Source organism: Salvelinus namaycush, chromosome 34, assembly GCF_016432855.1.
Source record: "Salvelinus namaycush isolate Seneca chromosome 34, SaNama_1.0, whole genome shotgun sequence".
Taxonomy (NCBI): domain Eukaryota; kingdom Metazoa; phylum Chordata; class Actinopteri; order Salmoniformes; family Salmonidae; genus Salvelinus; species Salvelinus namaycush.
Genome location: NC_052340.1, coordinates 16199675 through 16221189, shown reverse-complemented (window position 1 = coordinate 16221189; position 21515 = coordinate 16199675). Strand labels below are relative to the sequence as shown.

The 21515-nt window shown below is 41.3% G+C and overlaps 1 protein-coding gene across 1 annotated transcript; it reads left to right on the top strand.

Moving 5' to 3' along the window:
* Window positions 1-10701: 10701 nt before the first annotated feature.
* On the top strand, window positions 10702-20915 carry LOC120029227 (olfactory receptor 2A12-like). The gene is made up of 4 exons (XM_038974516.1): window positions 10702-11607; window positions 18704-18901; window positions 19034-19134; window positions 20612-20915. The coding sequence occupies exons 1-4, from the start codon at window positions 10702-10704 to the stop codon at window positions 20913-20915; spliced, it is 1509 nt and encodes a 502-aa protein (XP_038830444.1).
* The last annotated feature ends 600 nt before the right edge of the window (window positions 20916-21515 follow it).

Sequence of the window (21515 nt, the reverse complement as noted above, 5' to 3'; positions counted from 1 at the left end):
AGTTTGTATAACTGTATATGCATGGGATTGGTCTCATGAGTAGAAGGTGTTGACGTAGGCAGTTACATCACTAGGGGTTGACTGCAAGCATATTAAAGCAACTTGGACCCTTTCCTATTTTGCAGAACTTACTCAGAAACATGCATGCTATATTCCCGTTGTCAACTTCTGTCTGCAATTGCATTAATAAAGGTTTTTGATTGATTTACTTAAAGCTATTGTCTGATTGCTGATTTCACCAATAAGCAAATGATTGACAAGGAACAAGGAACCTACCCCAACACATTACGTTGTATTATTGATAATCATGTTTTATGTTGGACTTATGCTCACAATTGTTATTTGTCCAATGATTTATTCTGCCTATTGCTTTCTTAAACATATAGTATAATAAAACAATTGATAAAGAAAAAAAAGAAATCCTAATAAAAAATACCCCCCCCCTACAAATGCCAAATTATTATAATTCAGTACCACGTAAGAGTTCACACAAGATGCATTGTAGCTGCATGTAGCCTACACTATGCTACTTGAAATGGTGCCCAGTGGACCTGCAGTCTGAGGTACAATGTAGCTAGTAGGTACTATATTGCATACAATCCCCTCTTCCAGCTGCCCTCTGGTGGCGATTCTAAATATTTCTTTAAATCCACCTGCTTTAGGATTATTTTACTCCTGTGACAAAACGGGTCATATTAAGATCCAACATCTGTAATTGGCATTTGGACCCGAGAGTTACATTTAATTAATTAACAAATAATTTCATTTTATTTAATAAAAAAAACTATTACATTTCAAAATGCACTGTACTATAAACTTCATAAAGTTGATATTGAAGTAGTTCGTATCATCTATCTACTTCCAATGTACTGTTCACAGGCCTCATGGCAGTTGACCTCTTGATTGTCACAACACACCTAGCCATGGGCATCATGCTCCCCCAAAATGTTGTAGCGGCACTGATGAGTTAAATGTATATATTTGAATGTACTGTCGCATGAGTAAAATAAATGTACAAGTTAATACTTGTAATTACCTTAATAAAACATTGTCCTCGAAACCTCTGTATCTTCCCTCACCATAGTACACAGGCCTGACTCATATTAGGCTTAGGAATGACTGAAACACATTGTCCTTATATCTGCAACTTGACATACGGCCACTTGTTTTAGTCTTGCAGTCATTACAAAGAAATGGGTCAAATTATGCCACCCTACTTATGGAGATATATATATATATGTTGTATGAGATATAACAAAGTGTATAACACATAAAAACACAGACATTGGGACACTAACTAAAGACTTGACTTGAATGCCTGTCAATTTTCCTCATGCCTTACATGCTGACCACACCGCCCACGTAGCTTGTGCGAGCATTGCAAAATAAATGTACACATACATGTTATTCAGTCATTTCATCACTTGGTTCTATTTTTGACGTGCGACATGCTGCAAGTCCTGCCTCTCCCATCTCCTCATTGGTTTTTAGGAGCTTAAACCCATGTGAGTGATTGAAAGATGAACTGAGGTCCACACTCCAGTCAAGTTGGTGCGGTTATGTACCGTCAAGTTGGTTGCCAATTGCCATATAATGTGCACAGAATAAGAAAACTGAAGGAGAAGACATTCGGGAGTGGACACGCTGTCACACAAGTGAATGGAAAGAGAGAGGGCTGGAGGTCGGAAATGGCGGCAAGTAGTGCGGGCGAAATAGAAGAAATTGAGAAAAACTTGGTGAAGCAACAGCTGTGCTGGAATGCGAACAATACGGGTGTCAGTTCTGACGGTATGGAGCGGGACGATGAGTGTCAAGAACCGGAATGGTCGGTAGTGAAAAGACATAGGAAGGAGAGAGATCATGATACAAAAACCAGTGGAGCGTCAATTAAAGAAAGCATAACAAGGGCCAAGGTAGGAAGCAAGACTAAGGATGTGTTGGAGTGGAAAGTGGTGATGGTGTTTGATGAGACCATAAGGCTTCACTTACACCCTATTAGACTAACTAATGTCGCAGAGAAAGATGTAGGTGAAGTGAAATTAGCTCTGTTCATTGGAAATGGTAGATTGTTAATATTCAATACTCCAATTTGCATACCGCCCAAACAGATCCACAGATGATGCAATCTCTATTGCACTCCACACAGCCCTTTCCCACCTGGACAAAAGGAACGCCTACGTGAGAATGCTATTCATTGACTACAGCTCAGCGTTCAACACCATAGTACCCTCAAAGCTCATCACTAAGCTAAGGATCCTGGGACTAAACACCTCCCTCTGCAACTGGATCCTGGACTTCCTGACGGGCCGCCCCCAGGTGGTGAGGGTAGGTAGCAATACATCTTCCACGCTGATCCTCAACACTGTAGCCCCTCAGGGGTGTGTGCTCAGTCCCCTCCTGTACTCCCTGTTCACCCACGACTGCGTGGCCAGGCACGACTCCAACACCATCATTAAGTTTGCAGACAACACAACAGTGGTAGGCCTGATCACCGACAACGACTAGACAGCCTATAGGGAGGAGGTCAGAGACCTGGCCGGGTGGTGCCAGAATAACAACCTCTCCCTCAACGTAACCAAGACAAAGGAGATGATTGTGGACTACAGGAAAAGGAGGACCGAGCACGCCCCCATTCTCATCGGCGTGGCTGTAGTGGAGTTGGTTGAGAGCTTCAAGTTCCTTGGTGTCCACATCACCAACAAACTAGAATGGTCCAAACGCACCAAGACAGTTGTGAAGAGGGCACAACAAAGCCTATTCCCCCTCAGGAAACTAAAAGGATTTGGCATGGGTCCTCAGATCCTCAAAAGGCTCTACACCTACAACATCGAGAGCATCCTGACTGGTTGCATCACTGCCTGGTACGGCAACTGCTCGGCCTCTGACCGCAAGGCACTACAGAGGGTAGTGCGTACGGCCCAGTACATCACTGGGGCTAAGCTGCCTGCCATACAGGACCTCTACACCAGGCGGTGTCAGAGGAAGGCCTTAAAAATTGTCAAATACCCCAGCCACCCAAGTCATAGACTGTTCTCTCTACTTCCGCATGGCAAGTGGTACCAGAGTGCCAAGTCTAGGACCAAAAGACCTCAACAGCTTTTACCAAAAGGCAAAAGACTCCTGAACAGGTAATCAAATGGCTACCCGGACTATTTGCATTGTGCCCTCCCCCCTTTTATGCTGCTGCTACACTCTGTTTATCATATAAGCATAGTCCCTTTTACCATACCTACATGTACATACTACCTCAATTAGCCCGACTAACCAGTGCCTGTATATAGCCTCGCTACTGTATATAGCCTCGCTACTGTATATAGCCTCGCTACTGTTATTTTTCACTCTTTTTACTGTTGTTTTTTATTTCTTTACTTATCTATTGTTCACCTAATATCAAATTTGTTCTTAAAAATTGCACTGTTGGTTAGAGCCTGTAAGTAATAATTTCACTGTAAGGTCTACAGCTGTTGTATTCGGAGCACATGACAAATAAACTTTGATTTGATTTTGTTAGGGTATGTAGAAGCTGGTCAATTGAGCAAGAAAACACGTTTACTGTATTTGGCCATCAGTCTTCACAAAACAAGTCATTAGTCCACTGTATCTTTCAATTCCCTTGACAACTATTTAGCAACCTGTGAGACCAGGGAAGCTGAAACAAAAACAGAGGTAGCCCATGATTGCTGTCTCTCGTTAGACCAATTGAAGGGTTAGTCCCAGGGAGGTACAAAATGTTATTAGGCTTAATGGTTTCCCTTCAGACTGGTCTGATATGAATGATGCAACCATATCAAACTGGGCCTAACAAGAAGTTCGCTGCACCAGAAAGGTACTCCAAACACATTGTTGATCATATTATGTTGACCTGTGACCTGAGAGAGAAAATACTGATATGGTCAAGATTATGTAAAATTATTTTCACTCTCCGGTCTTGATCTGCTAAGAGAATAGAAAATACAGACAGTTTAGTTGCTAAGGTTCCTAGATTCTAAAAGCCACTTATATAGCCACAAAAATACAGGTTGGTTGCATACGCATTTCCATTGATGAGAGGAGAGGTCCCTGATGCATTCAAATTATACTCCTAACTCCTATAGAATTCTATGGTCACTCCCACTAAGGCCAACTTTGAATGGTACCTATCCCAGGCTTATATGTGCTGTGTGGGCAATAGCCTGGAGATGACGTTACACCAAGAAACACTTACCTTGATGAAAGCCCCCACCCTAAAGAAACACTTACCTTGATGAAAGCCCCCACCCTAAAGAAACACTTACCTTGATGAAAGCCCCCACCCTAAAGAAACACTTACCTTGATGAAAGCCCCCAACCTAACGAAATTGAAAGTGGCTTTCTTCTGGAAGCAAGTTACATGTTCCTCAGTACACAAACATGCACACAAAAACGAGCCATACCGTGCAGCATTGGGCCCATCAGGTCTTTTGACACATTCACTCACTCCCCCGCTGAAACATCAGCCACAAAATGTTGGCATCATTGTAACAGGTAGTAATCAAGCCCTGGTCTCCAGCATGGGAACAGAAGAGGAATACCTGGTGCTGTGGTCTCAGGTTGGACAACTCCAAATCATCTTGGCTCTGATACACACACAAGCTATGCAGGTCCATCAACCCATTTAAATACCTCTCACACCGTACAGTAACCTATGGATCATGAGAGAACCTTCATAAATCAGTAGAATGTTAATAACCTCTTTATTGATACTTTATGTAGTGTCCTGTAATACTTAGTTTGAAGTGTGACCCCGTCAGTCATTCATAACACATCCATAAAGACTGTATACCGCATGGCGCTGCACTTACTTTAAAGTCAGGCCCCTTCAGTCATTTATAGCACGTACATAAATGCCTTGTATCATATGACTTACTATAAAGTCAGACACCTTTGGTAATTCATAACACATAAAAAAGCCTTAATGATGTTAACACAAATGTATTAACACTTAGGAAATTATCCCCAACTACTAAAACATTATTATTATTTTTTTTTTGTAAATGTAACCTCTATTTAACTAGGCAAATCAGTTAAGAACAAATTCTTATTTACAAACCCGGATGACGCTGGGCCAATTGTGTCCCACCCTATGAGACTCCCAATCACGACTGGTTGTGATACAGCCTGGATTCAAACCAGAGTGTGTGTAGTAACGCCTCTAGCACTGAGATGCAGTGCCTTAGACCGCTGCGCCACTCGGGAGCCCTAAATAAGGTACTTCTCGCATGTGTCAGAGATCTCTGTTTCTGTTTAAAACATACATTTCCTTTTATTTGTATATTTAAAAAAGTCCAGCAATGAATTAAACATGACACAGGACTAGGCTGGACACATGACATTTTTAACATAGTTTTTTTTTCCGGATTAAAACTAGTTCATTGCATTTGCTGTGGTGCTCAGTTTCATAATATGAACATATTTCCCAGCTGTTTGCTGTTGTTTTGAAGTAATCATGAAAAAACAGGCCTTATTTTAGGGCATATTTCACCCTGCCAGCTCCTATTTGTTCTATTGAGCACTGTGGCATCAACTCGCCTAGCTTCCCAGCTTGTTCAATGTCACAATGCCTGCTTCGCTATTGTTGGCAATGAGACCTGCTCACGTTGTTTATAGTTAAAATGTAAACAACAACATAAAAAAAATATATAATCTTGTAACTCTGAGGTCGTCCCATTGTTTCCTAAAGGAGAAATATAGGCATGTCTGTCTATTTCGCCAAATATCTCGCAATGTGTATATTTAAAAAAAATTCAGGTCGGACGCTATTTTAATCGGGATAATCTCCTCTTTCTAATTATGTAAGTCTGGGCCGCAAGCTCCATTGTCATCAAGCGCTAGCCGGAAAATACTTTTTGCACTTGGAACGCTGAGCTCCACCCATGCCTCTCCATAGGAAAAGTCTAGGCAGCGAGCTCATTTGTCATCGATCGCTAGACCAAAAATAGTCAGAAGTTTTAATTTTTTCCGTACTTCCTCATTATGCAGCCATAAGCACAGTTGACACAATCGAGGTGCGGATGTTTACGTTCTACACAAGTTGTTTTTTCCCAGTTTCGTCCAACGAACAGATTGTAGTGGTAAAATAAAAAGGGATTTTTTTTGTGCCATTTAGGCGAAATGGAATTCTAAGCATCACTCCGGTCAAAACAGGCTCTGAGAAAGTTCGAATCCATTCATTTGCCATGAGCTCGCGCTAGTGTTCCAGCTTAGCCAACATTCTTAAGACGTTTTTCAGCCTTGGGTGAATTTTGACTCGTTCTATTGTCCAGCCTAACAGGACTGAGAATAGTGTAGCTTGTCCCTGAGCTGGTGGATGAATGGTTCTTGCCTCTCTGCCTGCTGGAGGTACTGCATGTTGGTTCCAACAACTTTATCCAACAAATAAAGTTAGCAGGTCTGTTAGGAAATGCTTTTAACACACCATCTTGACAAGGGCATTTCTGTGCTAAACCATAAACTCTAAATGGGGAGATGAAAGAGGAATATACCCTGCTCCAAAAAATAAAGGGAACACTAAAATAACACATCCTAGATCTGAATGAATGAAATATTCTTATTAAATACTTTTTTCTTTACATAGTTGAATGTGCTGACAACAAAATCACACAAAAATTATCAATGGAAATCAAATTTATCAACCCATGGAGGTCTGGATTTGGAGTCACACTCAAAATTAAAGTGGAAAACCACACTACAGGCTGATCCAACTTTGATGTAATGTCCTTAAAACAAGTCAAAATGAGGCTCAGTAGTGTGTGTGGCCTCCACGTGCCTGTATGACCTCCCTACAACGCCTGGGCATGCTCCTGATGAGGTGGCGGATGGTCTCCTGAGGGATCTCCTCCCAGACCTGGACTAAAGCATCCGCCAACTCCTGGACAGTCTGTGGTGCAACGTGGCGTTGGTGGATGGAGCGAGACATGATGTCCCAGATGTGCTCAATTGGATTCAGGTCTGGGGAACGGGCGGGCCAGTCCATAGCATCAATGCCTTCCTCTTGCAGGAACTGCTGACACACTCCAGCCACATGAGGTCTAGTATTGTCTTGCATTAGGAGGAACCCAGGGCCAACCGCACCAGCATATGGTCTCACAAGGGGTCTGAGGATCATATCTCGGTACCTAATGGCAGTCAGGCTACCTCTGGCGAGCACATGGAGGGCTGTGCGGCCCCCCAAAGAAATGCCACCCCACACCTTGACTGACCCACCGCCAAACCGGTCATGCTGGAGGATGTTGCAGGCAGCAGAACGTTCTCCACGGCGTCTCCAGACTCTGTCACGTCTGTCACATGTGCTCATGTGCTCAGTGTGAACCTGCTTTCATCTGTGAAGAGCACAGGGCGCCAGTGGCGAATTTGCCAATCTTGGTGTTCTCTGGCAAATGCCAAACGTCCTGCACGGTGTTGGGCTGTAAGCACAACCCCCACCTGTGGACGTCGGGCCCTCATACCACCCTCATGGAGTCTGTTTCTGACCGTTTGAGCAGACACATGCACATTTGTGGCCTGCTGGAGGTCATTTTGCAGGGCTCTGGCAGTGCTCCTCCTTGCACAAAGGCGGAGGTAGCGGTCCTGCTGCTGGGTTGTTGCCCTCCTACGGCCTCCTCCACGTCTCCTGATGTACTGGCCTGTCTCCTGGTAGCACCTCCATGCTCTGGACACTACGCTGACAGACACAGCAAACCTTCTTGCCACAGCTCGCATTGATGTGCCATCCTGGATGAGCTGCACTACCTGAGCCACTTGTGTGGGTTGTAGACTCCGTCTCATGCTACCACTAGAGTGAAAGCACCGCCAGCATTCAAAAGTGACCAAAACATCAGCCAGGAAGCATAGGAACTGAGAAGTAGTCTGTGGTCACCACCTGCAGAACCACTCCTTTATTGGGGGTGTCTTGCTAATTGCCTATAATTTCCACCTTTTGTCTATTCCATTTGCACAACAGCATGTGGAATTTATTGTCAATCAGTGTTGCTTCCTAAGTGGACAGTTTGATTTCACAGAAGTGTGATTGACTTGGAGTTACATTGTGTTGTTTAAGTGTTCCCTTTATTTTTTTGAGCAGTGTAATAATACAAATCTAAGGGAGTTTTCCCCTTAGATTCGTATTATTATATTCCTGTTTCATTTACAAATCTCATGACGTGACGAGACATGTATTTAGCTACTTTAGCTAGCTAGCTAAATTTCGGCTAGCTATTAATTGCTGTAAAGTCACCAGAATTATTTGAAATAATGACTGAGGTGGCTACAGTATGTAATATATCTCAACGCTTTACTACAAACTAATGTAAACTACAATAAATAAAGGTTCACTTGTTTTTTGCTGTTAGGTTGGCACCACAATTGGGTATTTGATTTGCGAACTCATCACATGATCAGAGTCTCATCAGCAACACTAAAAAGTACTTCCGGGTAACGTAATTTCCGAAATATTCTAAATAAAAGTCCACCACGTAATAGCATAAACGTGTCAACAACCTGTATTTATTAATGATATGAAAAAGAATTGTCTAAAAATTAACAATGATTCATATTTGTTCATATTAAAGTGACATTTGCATTATATGTGGGTTTTAAAACATGTTCAAAGGTCATATAAATATCCCCAAATGTGAATCACTGTACAGTATATGGAATACATATTGGCTTATAGAGCAAAAACTGTTCTGGGTGCCGGAGTAAAAGTATTGTTGGGTGTACTCAACAGGGTCTGTAGAATGTATATCTGGCATCATTTCATGGAGTTCTGAATAATACGAAGTGTTGGCCTTTTACTCTCCCCATTCAATCGGTGGCCACAATGCGAATTACTCTATACGGAATACATAATCATCTTATGTGCGATTACTGCACTATAGAAAACCTTCTAACCAAACAATAGTGGGCAACTACAAAGTGCAAATATACAACAAAAAAATTATTCGTCACATAATGTGGCTTAAGCATTGTTGTGAACACAGAAAATCAAATGTTGCTGTTTTTCTATTTAAAAAGTTTCGAAGAAACTGGGGGAAACCGGAAAAACATGGGGGAAATCCGAAACTGGAAAAACTAAACTGAGAAAATGGAATTTGGGGGGAAAAAACCGAAGTAGACATGAAATTAAAACTGATTTAAAAGGACTCACCGACGTTTTTTTCTGTGCATGACTGCACTTTAGAGTGTTATCCTGCAGCACAGCATTTTGTGGAAAGTTGAGGTCAGGTCCAATATTGACTATGCACCCAAGAGGGAAAGAAGTTGGGCCATCCTAGAAATGTTTTAGAGAAATTTAATATCAAATTTAGCAGACGCTTTTATCCAAAGTGACTTAGTAATGTGTGAAGAGATTTTTATGTATGGGTGGCACCGGGAGTCAATCCCACTATCCTGGCGTTACAATACTCTACCAAGATGCATGACAAGTTTATAAATGCTTTGTGAAGCTTCAATTTAAAATGATTTATACGGCCTTTATTAAGCATTGCTTATGCTACACTTTATAAAGCACAAGTTTGTCATATTTGACATCGGTGATTATGTCACACAGTTATGCCAAATTTATGAACCCTTTATAAAGCATAACATATGGTTATAGATTATTTGTAACACATTAATGTAGTGTTTATGAAGGCTTTATGAAGCCTTTATAAGCTGCATGTCATTTAAAGCGGGACAGATATTCCTACCTCAAGAAATGTGTAATTTTACAGACAGTCGAGCACATTTCTTCTATGTTTCTGCCTCTTCAGTCCAGGGTCCACTGCATGGTGTCGTTGCGAATGTCAGACTCCACTCGGTGAGGCACATCGATCTGCAGGTTGAACATGATTAGTTTGTAGACTCCTGAAATAAGTGCAGTTGGATAAGGCAATTTTACAGCTAACTAGCTACGTCACATACTGATATTGTCTTTGGTATTATTGTGCGTAGCTATGTTTGCTAGCTAGCCAGCCAGCCCATAGAGAGAGCATTGCAATGTGGATTTTGTAGTCAACTTGAGATGCAACAGATTTCCACAGCAATTTTCATATGTTGCTACCATCCCTATTAAAAAGCCAAAATGAAACATTGGTTCACAAAAAAATATTGTTCTCACATATTAGTGTTATTTACATTATAAGAATGAGCATTTTGGGTGGATTTTTCATTTAAAAAAGGCCTTAGAACACCCTGGAGGGCATGTGATGCAAAATGGTATCTGTTTTTCCTCTATATGGTTTCCTTGACTCTGAAAATATCTAATTATCCCCAGGTATCCCCAGGTATTGGTAATCCTGTGCATATCACACCATGGCAGGCTTCTTTTTTTTTTTATATCTCACAAGTATAAGAATCAAGTGAGGAGCTGAGTTTAAGCAGGTCATCATGGATTAGAAATGAGCAGGCTTCATTTTGGATTTAGAATATATGTATAATTTTGCATTTGAATGTAATAAGTTACATGAGTGCAGGATACAAAGAATAATATTGTTTGAATTATGTTATCATGAGAATGAAAGCTGTCTATATTGGTGAGTATACTGTAGATGTGGGGAAATCTATTACTGAATCAACAAGTCAAGGAATTATCCATTTAGGTTGTATGTTCTCTGTGATTTCAGAAATGTAACATATATATATATATATATATATGTAAGCTATAGTAGGAGGATTTGCTCCTCTTCTTCAAACATTGACAGCACATCTTTAACAACTCCCAGGACCATGGAAAACTCTACTCACTATAAGGTCTTCAGGCTTGCTGCGTACAGTGATATCGGACAATTGAAGTACTTCTATTTTGCTGTAGTAACTGTATTATATTTTGTCATCATTCTTGGCAATGCTTTGCTTATTGGAGTTATCTTCATTGAAAGAAGCCTTCATGAACCCATGTATATGTTTCTATGTGCTTTGTTTGTTAATCAGTTGTATGGGAGCACTGGTTTGTTTCCTGCTCTCATGTTTTACTTACTCTCTGACACACATGATATTTCCCTTCTTTATTGTTACCTCCAGATTTATGTGTTGTACACATATGCTATAACAGAATTTAGTAATTTAGCAGTTATGTCCTATGACAGGTACATTTCTATTTGTTATCCTCTACAGTATAACAATATTATGACACCTAAAATAATTTGTGGCTTAATTCTGCTGTCCTGCTTGTCTTCTTTTTTCCTCATCGCCATCGTTATCTCCCTGAGTTTGCGACTGCAATTTTGTGGTAACGTTCTAGACAGACTGTATTGTGACAACTACTCAGTATTCAAGCTTGCCTGTTCAAATACTACGCTGAATAACATATGGGGTCTTGCTGTCACTGTGCTTTATATTTCTTGTACTATATGTCCTACCATATACTCATATGTCAGAATTCTACAAATATGTTTAAAGTCTTCAAAAGAGACAAAACAGAAAGCATTTAACACCTGTACACCACATATAGCCTCTATGCTGAACTTCTTCTTTGGCTGGTTATTTGTGATTCTACAAGGCAGATATGAAACTGCAGATCTTCCACCTATACTTCGCACTATTTTATTAGTTTATTTTCTGATATGTCCACCACTTTTCAATCCTTTAATGTATGGCGTTAGAATGGTTAAAATCAGGCATGCTTGTAAAAAGGTACTAAGCCTTAACCCTGAAACATAACCTGATAGTTCCTTTGTGTATTTTAGAATTATGTGTTTTCTTACTTATAGTTGCTATAATTGACTGTAAATATTGCATCAAGTTTATCATGTATTGTAACTGAGAATGTTTTGTGTCATATTAGCTAGTTAACTGCATAACTACAGAGCATCAAGGGGAGCTGCCCTCCCTACCTTCAGACTATGCTCAAACAGATGCTGAGTGGGATCGTTGGGAAGATCCTACACCCCAACCCATTCTGCCAGATCTGGACTCTTGGCCCATCTAACTTCAGGACAGCTGTGTACCTGCCCATCTTCCTAAAACGTTTGTCTTCTTGATTTATTAACATTTTGTTGCAGTTTTCAAGTTAATTTCCTGCAGTTCTATACATTTTGCCATGAGGCAGAAATAAAGGGAATCTCTCACGAAGGTTGTATATTGCAGGTTTTTTCTGCAATGTATATGTAATGAGTGCTTACTTATTCTGGCAGTGATGGCTTATGACAGGTTTGTCTCCATTTGTAAGCCAGTTGTATTTTATTCCCATAACCATTTTCTCTCACTTAGCAATTGTTAAAGTCTCCTGTGTTGAAAGTGCACCGAGGAACTTTCATGATATATGTATCATAGCAAGTCTAGTGGTTTCACCTTTTGTGTTAGTTGTGCTCTCATATGTCAAAATATTACTTGTTTGCTTGAAAGCCTCAAAGGAGTCACGAAAGTAGGCTTTTAATTTGTGTGCTCCCCACTTGATCATATTCATCAACTTCTCTACAACCCTCCTTTCTGTTGTTTACAGTAACCAGAAATATCTGTACAGTTTATTCTGTTCCATAGCCATGGGGGAAAAAATACTATGCCCGCACTACAGAAGGCTATATTGGTCCGCTAATGCAGGACTAGTAAAGGCCCAGTGTGCTATTTTTGTGAGAAAATAAGTTCTCCAAACATATTAATATTTGTTATTAATTCAGATTTTTCAGGGGGTGCTGCATCACCCTCAGCACCCCTACTTCCTGTGGCTATGTTCTATTCCCACCACTGTTGCACCCTACCATATAGGGATTAGGACCAAGGAGATCAGAAATCTGAGCCTGAACTAGTACCAATTATGACTTTAGATGGTACAGCAGCAGGGCCAGGGTTACTGGTTTGAATCCCAGGACTGACAGGAATATCTATCAAGACGTGAGCTGCCAGACCTGCTGCCAGAACTAAATGCTTATACTGTTTGTTTTATCATCAACATAATCGTTTGTATTGCATTTTATTTCTGTAAATTCTTATTTATTTCCGTTAAATGTATTTTACTGTCTTAGTACTGTAAAGCACTGTAGTAAAGTCAAATCAGGGATGCTGCTGTGGCTCTGACCCTACGTTCTTCTAGAATGTCAGTGGATATGTACTGTATGTGTGTTTCAGGGGGGTTGGGGAAAGAGCAAAATGATGTAAGGTTCCAATAAGTTCTGTTTCCACAAATGGGCAGTAAAGTATTCCTCTAGTAGTGAAAGATCTATAGACTTAGATCAACATCACATCAGTGTATCTGTCCCATTATGGCATCTGCGAGAGCACTGGAAGCACCATTGAGGCAATCTCCATTTTGAAGTAGTCCATTTTCTTCTACTACTTCTACGAGTTTTCAAACATACTGGAAGGGTGCATACTGCCACCTGGAGAGTGTTGTTAGAACAGGTATTAAGCCAAGGTTGGTGATTTACTGCCACCTGCAGTTATGGAACGTTTGCTCATAAGTATAATTCATTGGCTGAGCCCCCAGTTACTACTTCAAAATGGTGAAAGTCCTCAATGCCGCAGCCCATGCTAAAACCGGCTTTTGGGCACTACAGTCCTCTATCTATCTCTTTGGTTACATACTTTTTAGACCGGTCACTGAGCTAAAGGTGGATCAGGGCATTTGCCCTAACTATCTGGCCCGTCTGTTTCTGCTTAATTCTTAAATATATGTTCACACTGTCATTTAAGCACAGGTGTTGTTTAATACCACTATCTAATGATAATGTCCCTGAGAGGAAAAGCTTGTGAGTTGGGTTCGTTTTAACATAGAGAACGACTACAGCATAACATTCTAAGTCAGTGGTTCCTGCGCAAGGTGTCGGCACTACCCCCCCAAAAAATTAGGTAGTGCATCAGCAGTTCCTCTTGTCATGTTAGTCATTGCATACCTTAGAGAGCTATTTACAACTTGCCAGAAATGTACAGATCAACTAGCCCATGTCAGCTAATGTATTTTTATTTATTTCTTGTCCATAGACATTGTTGTAATTGTTTAGTCACAAAAATATCACATGGATACACATAAGACATGGCAAAATGTATAGAATTGCAAGAACATTTGCTTTAAAATTGCAACATTTTCTTTATACCCGATGACAAAATGTGTAGAATTGCAGGAAATAAGCATTAAACTTGCAAAATTCTCTCCGCCAACAAGAGAGGTGTGAACAGTTTGTGTCATAAACAGTGCTTGTCCCCATAGAAATAGATCAATGTTAAAATTAGTGCTTCAAAAATGGGTAGTAGGCCTAAGATAACAATTCACCAAATGTCTTCTTAAGTCCAATATAAGAAAAGGATATATACAGTACATACAGTATAGAGTAGACCTATGAACAGCTATTTTCACTTAAATGTTCAATGCAGCCATTTTTATCTCAATATCAAAACACTTATGAGTAACAACTTAAGTACCTTACTGTGGTTATTTTTGACCACTTTAATTGAAACCAAACAAAAATTGCTTCTTAGGAAGGACACAATTTCTCAAGCAAGAATATTTTGTGGACTGTCTGGGAGTGGTCTGAGTGGGGAGGGGAAAACTGAAAACTAGCTGTTATTGGCAGAAAGGTTTGGAACTCTTTTTTTATTGGTCTAGTAACTACAGTATACTGAACAAAAATATGAACGCAACATGTAAAGTGTTGGTCCCACGTTTCATGAGCTGAAATAAAAGATCCCCGAAATTTTTCATGAGCTGAATTACAAGATCCCAGAAATTGTCCATACGCACAAAAAGCTTATTTCTCTCAAATTTGGGTCAGAAGTTTGTTTACGGTTCGTGAGAGTTAGCGAGAGTTAGTGAGAGTTTCTCCTTTGCCAAGATAATCCATACACCTGATAGGTGTGGCATATAAAGAAGCTGATTAAACAGCATGAACATTACACAGGTACACCTTGTGCTGGACACAATAAAAGGCCACCAAAATGTGCAGTTTTGTCACATAACACAATTCCACAGATGTCTCAAGTTTTGAGGGAGCGTGCGATAGGCATGCTGACTGCAGGAATGTCCACCAAACCTGTTGCCAGAGACTTTTATGTTAATTTCTCTACTATAAGCCGCCTCCATTTTAGAGAATTTGGCAGTACTTTAAACAGGCCTCACAACCGCAGACCATTTGTACGGCGTCGTGTGGGTGAGTGGTTTGCTGATGTCAACGTTGTGAACAGTGCCCCATGGTGTGGTTATGGTATGGGCAGGCATAAGCTACGGACAACGAACACAATTGCATTTGATCAACGGCAATTTGAATGCACAGAGATACTTTGTCGTGCCACTCATCTGCTGCTGTTACATGTTTCAGCATGATAATGCATGGCCCCATGTCGCAAGGATCTGTACACAATTCCTGGAAGCTGAAAATGTCCCAGTTCTTCCATGGCCTACATACTCACCAGACATGTCACCCATTGAGCATGTTTGGGATGCTCTGGATTGACGTGTACGACAGCGTGTTCCAGTTATCGCCAATATCCAGCAACTTCGCACAGCCATTGAAGAAGAGTGGGACAACATTCCACAGCCCACAATCAACAGCCTGATCAACACTTTGCGGAGGTGATGTATCGCGCTGGATGAAGCAATCGGAGGTCACACCAGATACTGACTGGTTTTATGATCCACACCCCTATCTTTTTTTTACAGTATCTGTGATCAACAGATGTCCATCTTCATTCCCAATTATGTGTTATCCATATGTTAGTTCAGGGTTGGGAGGGCCAAGAGACCAAAGGTGCCTGAACGGAGTGCTCGGGTTGGGGTGTATGTAAGGTTTGATCATAGCCTGAAGGTAGGGAAGGGCAGTTCCTCTGGCTGCTCCGTTGGCAAGTACCTTGTTTGATATTGGATCTTGAAATCATGAAATGACAATAGTCTTATGAATATAGATTACAATACCTTAAGTGTAAGATTCTTAATAAGACATTCAAATATATAAAGTAATTCCAAAAACTAGGCTACTATGCACAGGTTTGGAGAAGATTGCTGCTGAACTGATCGGGACAAATGAGGACAATGATCAAATCAAATTAAATCAGCCATGGTGTTAAGAGATTTTAGCATGTGTGAATATACATCTTTCCAAAACTCATTACATGGACTGGTGTAGTTCACAGAATTTCCAAACTCATGAGATCTGTTTTTATCATGACTTGTCAATACTTGGCTTTTACTTGTAATGATTAAAGATAATTGGATAGCCATTTGATCCAGTGCAAAAGCTATTTCGCACAAGGTCCTGCTATCAAAATCCTCCTCTCTCCTCTCTCTCGCTCAAACGCTAAAGAATTAATTATATTAGTAAATGTCCTACTGCTACTGTAGACCTAGGTCCAATCACTGCAGAAATGTCTCTGAAATGCATCCATACATATCAATAACCGTTGTTTTATATAGCTTAATAATAAGATAGATATTAGTCTCCACTACGACATACAGGTGTCAAGTGTATTAGAAATGCAGCTGTATGCTACACCTAAACTATAGCCTACTGTAGCCTATCAAAACAAATTGAACACATAGGTGTATAATATTAGATGTAGATGAAAGTGAGAATAGTGCAGCCTGGTCTCATAAACTAGACGTAACATGGTAAATGTAAATTCAGACAACACATTTGTATAATCATTTGTTATGTTTGGTATGGTTACATTAGACAAAAGGTTACTTAGGGCAAAAATTAAAGGAGGGTGGGTAGTTGGTTGGTTGCTATGAAACATTACAAGTTGTAATTAGTAACATATCATACTAAATGGAGGGAGACCAATTTACGTTAACTATGTTACGTCTACCCCTGATTCCAGATTGAATAGTGAGGTAGCCTACGGAATGGAGTGCAATGGAGCATGAATGAGAACGTTTTTAAAACAAACAAATAACAGGCACATTTATTAAGGTTTCCAATCACTGTTCAAAATTACTTCCAATGAGTGAAGTCTTAACTGGATGAACAACAGAGACAAAATGCAATATCAAAGTTTTTTTAATTGTTTGGGGAATGGCCTCCTCTCCGAGGGAAGATTTGACAGCAGGTCACATATGTCACATTAATGGAAGGTGTGAAAAACATTAATTTGTGTTTCCCTGGCTGAGTTGACTAGCTGATATGAGCTGATGGCCCATCAGTTGAACTACAAATGTAGGATCTTAATTTGAGCCAGTTTGCCTCAGCAGGAATTTTTTATTTTTTATTTTTTTATTTCACCTTTATTTAACCAGGTAGGCTAGTTGAGACCAAGTTCTCATTTACAACTGCGACCTGGCCAAGATAAAGCATAGCAGTGTGAACAGACAACAACACAGAGTTACACATGGAGTAAACAATAAACAAGTCAATAACACAGTAGGACATTTAAAAAAAAAAAGAGTCTATATACATTGTGTGCAAAAGGCATGAGGTAGGCAATAAATAGGCCATAGGAGCGAATAATTACAATTTAGCAGATTAACACTGGAGTGATAAATCATCAGATGATCATGACCAAGTAGAGATACTGGTGTGCAAAAGAGCGGAAAAGTAAATAAATAAAAACAGTAAGGGGATGAGGTAGGTAAATTGGGTGGGCTGTTTACAGATGGACTATGTACAGCTGCAGCGATCGGTTAGCTGCTCAGATAGCAGATGTTTAAAGTTGGTGAGGGAAATAAAAGTCTCCAACTTCAGCGATTTTTGCAATTCGTTCCAGTCACAGGCAGCAGAGAACTGGAAGGAAAGGCGGCCAAATGAGGTGTTGGCTTTTGGGATGATCAGTGAGATATACCTGCTGGAGCGCGTGCTACGGGTGGGTGTTGATATCGTGACCAGTGAACTGAGATAAGGCGGAGCTTTACCTAGCAAGGACTTATAGATGACCTGATAGAATGGTGGCGCATGTACAACGCGAGGCTCGGCGTCTACCCATATTTTGGGAATTAGTTGTAATTTACTTAACAATTCTTAATGCATAATGCGAGTTTTTGACAACTTACAACTTCCACTGGAGATCGCGAAGATGCCCCGGGAGACTGAAACATTGCTGAGAGGAAGTGCCCGGAGGCGGCGTTGAGATCGTAAACAAAGGCGAGGGAAGCGGGGTGGCCTCCGGGCTTGGCAAAAGCTGACCCCATATCGGCTTTCACTGCCTAGCCGTTTCCTCGCTAGCTTCCGGTCACTGGCGGACAAAATGGACGAAATACGACTAAGAATCATCTAAAGAAAATTGATTATGGATTGCAGCATCATGATTTTCACAGAAACGTGGCTGAACAACAGCATACCCGACAACGCTATTGGGCTAGAGGTGTGACTTCTTCAGGGCTGATCGTACAGCAGAGGACTGGTAAGACCAGAGGAGGTGGTCTGTGCATTTATGTAAACAAAGCATGGTGTACAGACAGTAACATAACCGGGAGTCACTGCTCAACCAATCTAGAGTACCTGATAATTAGGTGCAGGCCTTTCTACTTGCCTCGGGAGCTGACATCCATTGTTGTTACTGCAGCCTATATACCTCTGGATGCTAATGCTAAACTAGCAATGAAAGAACTGCAGGTTGCTATTAGCAAACAGCAAACTGCACATCCTAATGGTGCTTTTATAGTTGCAGGGGATTTTAACCACTCAAATCTGAAAACTGTTTTTCCCAAATTCCACTAAAATGTCTCCTGCCCCATTAGAGGAGATAATACACTAGACCACGTGTATACAAACATTCCGGAGGCTTACAAAGCCATTCCCCTCCCCCACCTGGGACAGTCTGATCACCTTTCACTGTTCCTACCCCAAGTATTTACCCCTCATTACTACAGCACCAGACTCATTACTACAGCACCAGTTTCAACATACAGACTGGAGATTGTTTGCCTCAGGCCACACTTGACTCCCATACGGACATTGAAACATATGCTTCTTCCGTTCGGGATTATATCAACATCTGCATCAACAATGTCACCACCCATAAACTAATAAAGACCTTCCCCAACCAGAAGCCTTGTATGAACAGAGAGGTAAAGGCCAAAAAACCTAGACTTTAGCTCAGCATTCAGTACGGTCATTCCCTCTAGGTTGGTCACCAAACTCCATGACCCAGGGATCAGCCCCTCTCTCTGTAACTGGACTTTGGACTTCCTAACCAACAGACCCCAGACCCTCGACGCATGTGGCAGGGCATCCAAGCCATCAAAGACTACAGGCCAAAAAACCCTACCCCCACAGCCAGCGACGTCTCCATCGCCGACGAGTTAACTTCTTATGGCTGCGATCCCGTTAACGGCATCGATATGACAACAGCCAGTGAAAGTGCAGGGCGCCAAATTCAAACAACAGAAATCTCATAATTAAAATTCCTCAAACATACAAGTATCTCATACCATTTTAAAGGTAATCTTGTTGTTAATCCCACCACAGTGTCCGATTTCAAAAAGGCTTTACAGCGAAAGCACCGCAAACGATTATGTTAGGTCACCGCCAAGTCACAGAAAAACACAGCCATTTTTCCAGCCAAAGACAGGAGTCACAAAAAGCAGAAATAGATATAAAATTCATCACTAACCTTTGATGATCTTCATCAGATGACACTCATAGGACTTCATGTTACACAATACATGTATGTTTTGTTCGGGAAAGTTACATATTTATATAGAAAAATATCAGTATACATTGGCGCGTTATGTTCAGTAGTTCCAAAAACATCTGGTGATTTTGCAGAGAGCCACATCAATTTCCAGAAATACTCATAATAAACGTTGATCAAAGATACAAGTGTTATACATGGGATTTTAGATCCACTTCTCCTTAATGCAACCGCTGTGTCAGATAAAAAAATAAAAAAAAGCTTTACGGAAAAAGCAAACCATGCAATAATCTGAGTACGGCGCTCAGAGCACAAACAAGACAAAAAGATATCCGCCATATTGTGCAGTCAACAGAAGTCAGAAATAACATTATAAACATGCACTTACCTTTGATGATCTTCATCAGAATGCACTCCCAGGAATCGCAGTTCCACAACAAATGTTTGTTTTGTTCGATAATGTCCATCATTTATGTCCAAATAGCTCCTTTTGTTAGCGCGTTTGGTAAACAAATCCAAAGTCACGAAGCGCGTTCACTAGGAGCAGACGAAATGTCCAAAAGTTCCGTTACAGTCCGTAGAAACATGTCAAACGATGTATAGAATCCATCTTTAGGATGTTTTTAACATAAATCTTCAATAATGTTCCAACTGGAGAATTCCTTTGTCTTCAGAAAAGCAAATGGAACAGACCTCGCTCTCACATGAACGAGCGTCACGAGCTCAAAGCATTCTGCCAGACCTCTGACTCATTCCCCTCTCATTCAGCCCCACTTTACAGTAAAAGCCTTAAACAAGTTTCTAAAGATGGTTGACATCTAGTGGAAGCCTTAGCAAGTGCAACATGACCAATATCCCAATGTATCTTCAATAGGGGCTGAGTTGAAAATCGACCAACCTCAGATTTCCCACTTCCTGGTTGGATTTTTTCTCAGGTTTTTGCCTGCCATATGAGTTCTGTTATACTCACAGACATCATTCAAACAGTTCTAGAAAATTCAGAGTGTTTTCTATCCAAATATGCATATATTGGCAACTGGGACTGAGGAGCAGGCAGTTTACTCTGGGCACCTTATTCATCCAAGCTACTCAATACTGCCCCCAGCCATAAGAAGTTAAACAGGTTCTATGCTCGCTTCGACAGGGACAACAAAGATCCAGCCATCAAAGCTGAGCTCCCCCTCAGACTATCCATAGCAGATGTGTTGTCTGCACTGAGCAGGGTGAATGCACGCAAGGCTGCTGGTCCTGATGGCGTCCCCGGTCATGTGTTCAGAGCATGTGCCGGGCAGATGGCCGAGGTCTTCACTGACATTTTCAACCTGTCTTTGGCCCAGGCGGTTGTCCCCACCGCAACCATTGTGCCAGTGCCGAAGCAGTTGACCACATCAAGCCTGAATGACTTCCGACCTGAAGTGCTTCGAAAGACTGGTTTTGGCCTACCTTAAGTCCTGCCTTCCTCCAACACTGGATCCCCAACAGTTTGCCTACCGACCGAAAAGGTCTACAGAGGACACCATCTCCACAGCTTTACACTCTGCCCTGACCCACCTGGACAAAACCAACACCTATGTGAGAATACTGTTAATAGACTTTAGCTCAGCATTCAATATGGTCATTCCCTCTAGGTTGGTCATCAAACTCCATGACCTAGGGATCAGCCCCTCTCTCTGTAACTGGACTTTGGACTTCTTAACCAACAGACCCCAGTCTGCCAGGTTAGATAACTTCACCTCCTCAACCCTGAACCTGAACACCAGTGTGCCACAGGGCTGCGTGCTGTTTCCCCTCCTGTACTCCCTCTTCACCTACTACTGCGTTCCTGTACACGGTTCCAACACCATCGTCAAGTTTGCAGACGACACCATGGTAGGCCTGATCAATGACAATGACGAGTCAGCCTACAAGGAGGAGGTCAAGCATCTGGCTGCATGGTGCTCTGACAACAACCTGGCCCTCAATGCAAAGAAAACCAAGGAGCTCATTGTGGATTACGTGAGCGTGTGCCCAGCTTCAAATTCCTAGGTGTCTACATCTCCGAGGACCTC

What these genes read in the sequence shown, in the direction of transcription:
- LOC120029227 (XM_038974516.1), top strand. Translation starts at nt 10,702, where the DNA reads ATGGAAAACTCTACTCACTATAAGGTCTTCAGGCTTGCTGCGTACAGT. An exon ending in AGCCTTGTATGAACAGAGAG is followed by an intron (nt 18,902 to 19,033) that starts GTAAAGGCCAAA and finishes CCTAACCAACAG; the next exon opens with ACCCCAGACCCTCGACGCAT. An exon ending in GACGTCTCCATCGCCGACGA is followed by an intron (nt 19,135 to 20,611) that starts GTTAACTTCTTA and finishes TCGCTTCGACAG; the next exon opens with GGACAACAAAGATCCAGCCA.